The sequence below is a fragment of the Helianthus annuus genome, chromosome 16, assembly GCF_002127325.2.
Source record: "Helianthus annuus cultivar XRQ/B chromosome 16, HanXRQr2.0-SUNRISE, whole genome shotgun sequence".
NCBI classification, from domain to species: Eukaryota; Viridiplantae; Streptophyta; class Magnoliopsida; order Asterales; family Asteraceae; genus Helianthus; species Helianthus annuus.
In genome coordinates, this window is record NC_035448.2 from 18,288,994 (window position 1) to 18,297,583 (window position 8,590).

At 49.3% G+C, this 8,590-nt stretch overlaps 1 protein-coding gene across 1 annotated transcript; it reads right to left on the reverse strand.

The window, feature by feature from the left end:
- Positions 1 to 5,411: 5,411 nt before the first annotated feature.
- Positions 5,412 to 6,824, reverse strand: LOC110919012. The gene is made up of 2 exons (XM_022163292.1): positions 6,036 to 6,824; positions 5,412 to 5,846 (listed from the first exon to the last, which is right to left on the reverse strand). The coding sequence occupies exons 1-2, from the start codon at positions 6,822 to 6,824 to the stop codon at positions 5,412 to 5,414; spliced, it is 1,224 nt and encodes a 407-aa protein (XP_022018984.1).
- Positions 6,825 to 8,590: the final 1,766 nt, after the last annotated feature.

Here is an 8,590-nt window from a genome sequence, read left to right on the forward strand (position 1 = left end):
GAGAGTCGAGGGAATAGAATGTTTAACCTGTGGAATGAGGTCTCTATTTATAGCCGGAGAGGTGTAAGGGGTTATGGGCTGATGGGCCTTGGGCCGGAAGCGGACAACAAAACGGATATGCTCTTTGTCTCACTGGCGTCGACCGCTTAGTGGCTTCTAGACGTTCATCGGTGCTGGCGCACCTTGATTGGAGCCACGTGTCATTGTTGTCGGCCTTGTTGTCCTTCTGTCATCAGCAGACAAGTGGAGATCGTGGGACAGTTGTCTCCGTCCTCTGATTGGTGCCACGTAGGCGTCCTTGTGTACTTCTCGTCAGGCGATCGTGGCGCACGATTGTGCAGAGCCTGCTAGACGCTCATTGGCTCCTTTTACTGCCACTTGTACCTTATGTACCACTGTGGGTAGCTGTGCGCTTCCCTACTGAGTGGCTCTTGTTGGACAGCAATTTAATCCGCGCGGGGTTAGTATGCTCATTTGTTCCATTTTTATGCTAAGTGCTGATATCTGAGCCTCTTGTGGGCCTTGCCTCGCGCGGGATAACCTACAGCGTGGTGTAGGTCGCGCGTGAAAAGCCCATCAATAAGTTTTATGAAATAAGGAGTATGGTTCCGCGCGCAACCTGGGCGGAGGTTTGCGCGACTTTTTGGGACCATACCCCTTCAAGTCCCCCCAGTCCAGTGCTGCACCATGCGCAACGCAAGTGGTTGGAGCTCTGGACTTAATAAAATAAGAGAAATAAGTGTAATAAGGGAAATGTTCTTTTGATCCTGATTGGTGTGGCGCATGTGAAAAATGTTGTTTTCAATTGCGCAGGTACCAATGCAGGTCTTTAGGGATTGTCGTTTGTCTGATCAGGCGTGCGGGTTTATTGGAGGTGACCTGTAGCTTGCGCGGCTCATGTAACTTTTGCATGAAGTTACTTGTAATTATGGCGGGAAACTTCGAAATTTGAACTTCTGACAAGTTGGTGGGATAAGTCGTTGAGTGCGACGTTTGAGTTGACCTCTGGCACGGGTGTCATCATGCCGTCTGCGGCGGTTGCACTTCGTGTCAGGAGAGTGAGGCCCACGCGCGCGTGTTAACCGTCACCCCTGGTTTCCCGCTTGACGTGGCAGCCTCTTGTTGGTTAGCCTAGCGGCGAAAGCGGCACGGTTACCCATCGCATTAAATGCGATGGGTATATATATCCGAAGAGAGGTGAGAGATTCTCACTTCTCTTCGTTGCCTTCTTATTCTCTCTCAACCTCTCTTTGAATCTTCAAAGTTTGTTCTTCACATCTTCAAGATTTCTGCAAATCTTCAAGTTTTTCTTATAGTTTTTTCCAGATTTATTCTCTGATACGATGAGTGAGGAACATCAAGAAATTGCTGCTGGTGAGGAAGGTCCAGTTCCTGTCCTCAAATGGGATCTAGGTCTCTTCGAACAGATTGTTCGGAGTTTCCGGTTCCCACCGGAGTGGGATGCCCGGTATCCGGCTCAGGGCCAGACCGCGGCTGATGCACCACCGGGTTATATTACCCTATATGAAGATTTTTTTCTTCAGGGTAACTTTAGGTTACCGGCTACAAACTTCCTGGGGCATATTCTTCATTACTACAACTTCCATCTGTCACAGATGAGCCCACCTGGGATGGTTAGGGTTCGTCATTTCGAATTCCTATGCCGATCTCATGGCATCGATCCGTCGGTAGAAAAGTTTCGGGCCTTCTACCAGTTGCAGAGGACGATGGGTTTTTTCTCGTTTGCGAGCCGTGGTGCGGCGAAGAAGATTCTGCTAAACCCCCCCAAGAGTTTCCATGACTGGAAACCCAAGTTTTTCTTCATTCGTGAAGAGGTGTTGCCAATTGCCATGCCCTTCCGGGATTGGACTGAGGCGATACCGAAGGAAGACCTTCCGATTCCTAAGAAGGCCCAGTGGTATCAACAACTGACCCCAACCCCAAATCGGGTGTTTGGGGAAAACGTTTTGGTCGCGGCTAAGATGAGTGACCAGTGGTCACCCAACAGCAGGGAGGTTCCGGTGTTGAAGATCGGTGATCAAGGTTTGTTATCTCTTTGTTCTTTTTTGCAGTAGCTCGATTTAATTGTTACTTACTTATGTTCATGTTTAGAGGCGCAACTCTATCAAGCTGCCTTCTCCACCTTTGGTGGTTCCATGGGCGTGCGCCCCTTGCGCGACGATGAAGAAAGCTGGTATGACCAGATTAAGGGCAACCTCATGTTTCCGGTTGAAGGTGCCTTTGCTTCGCCGCCAACCGCTACTGAAGGTGCGCAATATCCTAAACCTCGTCCTTTGCGCTCTGTGACTTCTGCTGGGAAAGAGATTCTCTATCTTTCCAGCGAGGAGTCAGTAGGGTCTTCCAACGGCGAGCTAAGTTCGTGGTCTAAAATCTTTGCAGGTGTGTTGCGCGACCTGGGGATTGACCCAGAGGAGAAGAAAAAGAAACCCCATAAGAAGAAGAAGACCAAGGTCGATCCGGAAGTGACCAGCAAGGGTACTGGCCCGAGTCGCGCAACTACTGCTGCTGTCAAAGTTACTCTCCGCCTTCGTCAAAGTGACTTAGATGATTATGTAATAATCAGCGATTCATTTGAAGGCTTGTCGCGTACAGCTAAGGCAAAAACTGTTGCAGGTGGCTCGAAAAGCTCTGGGAGCGCGGGTTCTCGTAACCCTGATGCTGGCGCGACCCCTGAAGATGATGAGGCGGAAGAAGAAGATGCGACTGCCCAACTGATTGGCAGGAAGAGAGGTAGGAGCGAAACCACGGCTGGAGTGGCTTCCGCGCCTACTGCTGTTGTGCTTCCCGTGGTTGGGAAAACGAGCAACTTGCGCTCGTTGTATAAATTTTCTCCGGGTATGTTCTTTGCTTCTCTTCTTAATACTTTTCTCTCTGCTTAAATGTACTTGCATTATTTTGGCAGAGATCAAGAAGAAGACCCCTGAGAAGGGTGTCACGTTCAGTGAGGCTGCGTCAAAGAGGCCGAAGATTACCATCAAATCTTCTGATGCTGCTGCTCAGGACGCCGCGAAGGCTGCTGAGGCTCAGCGAAAGGCGCAGGAGAATCAGAAGAGAGAGGAAGAAAGGATGAAGAAGATTGAGGAGGAGAAGAGAAGGAAAGATGAGGAAGAGAGAAAGAGGAAGGAGGAGGAGAGGAAAAGGAAGGCGGAGGAGGAGAGGGTGGCCGAAGCGGCGAAGAAGAGGGCCCTGGAGGAGTTAGAAAAGAAGAAGGCTATGGAGCAGCCTGTTAATGTTCAAGGGCCTGAGGTTACAAACCCTACCCACTCTGCGCATGTCGTTACTTCTAAGGGTGCGGGTCGATATGCTTCAAGCAGCGCGAGCTCTGGTGGTGCAGGAGGTTTTAACCCAAACGTGATTGGGGCGAAGGATACCGTCGGCGATATCTACTATAAAACTTATAATGAAGAAGAACGCGGCGATTCTCCTCACCAAGCCCCTTGGAGCTTAAAGCAAAAAGATACATTCCATGAATTTGCCCCTTGCCGCGAGTGGTTTTTGAATTCGTTTACCCCTGCAAAAGTTAATCGGCAAAGGGCGAAACCCCATGAAATGTTATATCGCACCTTCATACTAGGAGAGGCTAACGCTCGTGCTGCCAATCACCAGATAGTTCGTGAATGGCGAACAATGGTTAGAGAGCGCGCCGACTGGGAGGCTTATCGTGAGCGCTCGTTAAAACGTATTGCTGAGTTTGAAAAGTCCAAGGCTGCTCTTGGTGAGGAGAGAGCCAAATTTGAAGCCGATAAGAAGGCTGAAGAATGGGGCCGTGAGGGCTTGCAAAAGAAACTCCACAATGTTGAGGAGCAGCTGGCCAAAGAGAAGGCCGAGTTTAAACGTATTTGTGCCCAAGACAACGAGCGCGCCTACGCGGCTCGACAGAAGATTGTTGATCTTGAGGCTAAAGTTGCTGACTTGACATCGAAGGTAGAGGAGGCGCAAGGAGAGAAGGCTGCCAAGCAGCAGATGGAGGTTAGTTTTATTTGTTTTCCTTTATTCTCGCTATGTTGTGAACAAACCAGCCTAAGTTGTTTTGTCGGTCTCCAGGTTGAGTTGTCTGAGGTCAAGGTGCAGCTGTCTAGCAAGGACAGAGATCTCCACGCCAAGGACGTTGAGATTGCGGAGCTCAAACGTCGCTTGAACGAGCAAATCGACAGATGTGAGTCGTTGGAGATCGACATGGAGGCCGAGAGGGTTAAGGCTGCTACGGCTGAGGAGGCGCGTGCTGTCAGCACTGCCGCGCTTAACGTGGCTCAAACCAACTACTCCGAGGCCCAAGGAATCGTTGACACGCTTGTCTCGGAGGCTGAATGGATGCGCACTCGTGGAGTAGCGCTTGTAAGTTTGTAGTTCTGTTTTTTATGACTCCATCTGGTTAAGGGTTGTCTTTAACGCTTTCCTTTTGTTGAAGGTTGCCAACTCCATCCTAAATGCTGGCGAGCTTGATCGCGCCGTTGCTGCTCTCACGGATGCGGCGCGTGCGGTGGGTCATCGAGGAGGTTACTTGGAATGTGCCAGTCACGTTGAGCAGATACTAGGGCAAGAATTTGATGTAAGCCATTGCTCGGTGACTGAACGTGCTGATGCTGCGCTTGCACATGCTGAAAACTCGTATGACAACCTTACCTTGCCTATCATGGATCTAGTTGTGGAATCTTTGAAAAAAGATGACTGGTGTCAGCGTCTTAAAGCAGTCCTCGACCCACCAGTTACCGTCGAACTATCCGATGAAGAACCAGCTGGTGATGACGGTGGAGATGGAGATGATGATGGCGACGATGACGATGGTGAGGATGACGGAAATGATGATGGTGATCGACGCGATGAATAGAATAGGTTGTTAAATAGGTTGCTGATAGGCGTTTGTGCCTTATAATTGTCTTTTGCCACTTGATTGTAAATGCTGCGCTGTTGCGCAAGTTTATTATATGAATCGTTTTCGTTTTTTTTTTTTGTTGCAATTATTGCATTGCTGTCAAAACTTAGGTTAAATTAGCTCGAATAAATGGAAGTGTTTTAAAAGGTGACCGCCCGGTCTCGCGCTTTGTTCGCGGAGGACCTTGGAGGCGGTTCTTGTCAACAAATTTTTAAAATGCTGGAGTGTTTTCGCGCTAATCAAAAGTTTAGCGTGCATTTGTAACGAAAAATGTAGAAAAACATGTCGTATGTTTTCATTAAGTCTGGAATGGGCGCATAGGCCTTCATACATTAATTGTAATGGCGTTTAGCCGACATATGAAAGTAAAAACGGGCGCAAGGCCGAAGTAAGTTACATATAACATTTGCGCAGTTGTTGCGCGTTCCATGTTCGTGGTAAGATGTGGCCATCTAGGGTGCGTAATTTGTAGGCCCCTTTGCCCAGGACCTCGTGGATCAGGTACGGGCCTTCCCATTTAGGTGCCAACTTTCCTGGACGTTCCGCATTTGACGTTTCTGTCGCGGAAGACATATTCCCCTGGGATGAAGGTACAGATACGGACCCTTGTGTTGTAGTACCTTTCTAGCTGGGTCTTGTACTTGGCCTCTCTGATTCGCGCGATTTCGCGCCTTTCTTCTAACAAGTCCAAGTCAAGGCGTCTTTCCGCTTCATTGTCAACTGTGTTGACCGCTGTCATGCGTGGTGAGGGTAGGCCAATCTCTGCCGGGATAACCGCCTCTGAGCCATAAACCAAGCTAAAGGGGGTCTCGCCGGTACTTGTTTTTGGCATGGTTCGATGAGCCCATAAGATGCTCGGGAGCTCATCAACCCATCCTCGTCGCCTTGTCCCCAATCTGGCCTTTATCCCCTCGACAATGCATTTATTCATGCTTTCCACTTGTCCGTTGCCCTGGGGGTGCGCAACAGATGTGAAAGTGTGTTCAATTTTCATCTCCTTCATCCACTTCTTGAGATCTTCCGATGCAAAGTTGGTGCCATTGTCTGTTACAATCTTGAGCGGGAGACCAAATCTGCATATGATGTGCTCCCAGATGAACATGCGCACAATCATAGCTGTGGTGGATGCAAGGGCTTTAGCCTCCACCCACTTTGTGAAGTAATCCACAGCTACTATGATGAATTTTACGGCGCCGGGAGCATCCGGGAAGGGTCCCACCATGTCAATTCCCCATTGCTGGAAGGGCCATGCAGTGGATACGGGGATAAGATCGTTCTTGGGGCGCAGTGTTTTTGGAGAATGCCTCTGGCAAGAGTCACATTTGCGAATCTCCTTCAGCGCGTCTACATGCATACCAGGCCAGTAGTAACCGGACCTCATGATCTTTGCCACAACCATTCGTGGCCCGGAGTGAATGCCGCAGATCCCCTCATGGATCTCCCTTATCAGGTAGTTCGCATCCTGGGGGTCCACACAGCGCAGTAGTGGCCCCAGGAAGGACTTCCGGTACAAAATACCGCCGTTCATTTCATATTGTAGGGCTTTGTTTTGGATCTTCCTCGCTTCCGCTTTGTTTTCAGGGAGTACCCCCTCTTGCAAGTACTGGATTATCGGGGTCATCCATGAAGGTTGGCCCGTTTCGATCACATTCACTTGTCGCAGCAGCACCGATGGATTCTTGAGTACCTCTATCCTTACATCCTTGGCAAGATGTTGGAAGGAAGTCGAGGCAAGCTTGCTCAAGGCATCAGCTGGCTTGTTTTCGGAGCGATTGATGTGTATAACTTTGTGAGATTTGAATTGTTGGAGCAATTCTTTCGCTTGTTCCAGATACAAAGCCATGACTTCTCCCTTTGCGTCGTATATGCCATTTACTTGACTGGCTATTAGGAGTGAGTCAACATGTGCGCGCAAGCTTTTGGCTCCCATTTTGATGGCGAGGCGTAAGCCTGCCAGAAATGCTTCGTACTCAGCCTCGTTGTTGGTGTTTTTGAAGTCCAGCTTAATGGCGTAAGTAAACTCGTGATTCTCTGGGCTCACCAGGCGCAATCCTGCTCCCGCGCCATCTTCATTTGATGCCCCGTCGGTGTAAAGCATCCAAGTTTCATCTGTTGCATCTTTTTCGGGAGTCTCTATCAGCTCGCACTCCTTGATTTTATCGGCCGGCACTTCTGTGATGAAGTCGGCTAGGACCTGACCCTTAATGGCCGGGCGCGGCCTGTACAAGATGTTATGGCCTCCCAGTTCAATGGCCCATTTTGCCAACCTTCCTGATGTCTCAGGCTTCTGTAGTATAGTGCCAATGTGGAAGTTTGTAAGCACAGTTATCACGTGGCCTGTGAAGTATCGGCGCAGCCTTCGGGAGGCGTGTAGTAGCGCAAGAACCAGCTTTTCCATTGTGGAATATCTTGTTTCTGGGTCAGTGAGTACCCTGCTGACATAGTAGATCGGGGTTTGTACCCCGTTTCTGTCGACCAATAATACTGACCCTACTGCCTTATCCGAGGAGGACAAGTACAGTACGAGGGGCTCCTTTTCAAATGGTGCAGTCAGGGTAGGGAGTTCGATCAGACACGCTTTCATTTGTTGAAAAGCTGTTTCGGCTTCCGGGGTCCATTTGAACTCTTGTTTCTTCACACAATTGCGCAACGTGCTAATGAAGGGATACGACTTCGCGGCGTGATTGGAGAGAAAACGATTAAGCGCGGCCAGCCGGCCGGCCAGTCGTTGCATTTCCTTGATGTTTCGCGGTGAGGGCATTCGTTCTATAGCTTGTACTTTCTCTGGATTCACCTTGAAACCGCCATTTGTGACAATGAAGCCTAGAAACTTCCCTTCTTCCATGCCAAAGGAACACTTGGCTGGATTTAGCTTCATATTTACGCTGCGCAATGAGTTGAACGTTTTCTCGATGTCTTTCAACATTTGGTCCTCCTCAGGACTTTTAACCACTAGATCATCGATATAAACCTCAATATGCTTTCCGATGTCACCTGCAAAGGTCTTGTCCATCAAGCGTTGATATGTCGCGCCTGCATTCTTCAGGCCAAAAGGCATCTTTGTGTAGCAGAAGATTCCAAGATCCGTTCTGAACGCTGTCTTGTCTTCATCTTCTAGCTTCATCTGAACTTGATGGTATCCTTTGTAGCAATCCAAAAAGCACTTCCATCGGTGCGGCGCGAGAGAATCTATTTTTTTATCGATCTCAGGCAAGGAATAGCAATCCTTTGGGCACCCCTTGTTGAGATCAGTGTAGTCTACGCACATGCGCCATCCGCCGTTTGATTTTTCGACCATCACGGGGTTCGCCACCCAACTCTGATATCTTACCTCTCGCAAGATCCCGGCTTTGAGCAGCTCACATACCTGCTCGTTCATTGCTTTTGTCTTGTCTGCCCCTAGGCTGCGCCTTCTTTGGACCTTTGGCTCGACAGATGGGTACGTGTTTAAGCAATGCTCGGTGATGTTGCGCGGGACACCGGTCATGTCTGCCGGTGTCCAGGCCAAATATATCCATGTTTCGAAACAGCAGTTGCTTTAGACGTGTTCTGATGTCTGACGAAATGGCGTAGCCAATTGTCACAGTCTGCTCAGGGTATTTTCGGTTTAAAACCCATTTCTCTGGCTCGGTCGTGGAGACCTTCGCCGCCTTTGTTGGGCGCAGCTCTTCAGTTGACATTACTTCTTTCTTGGCA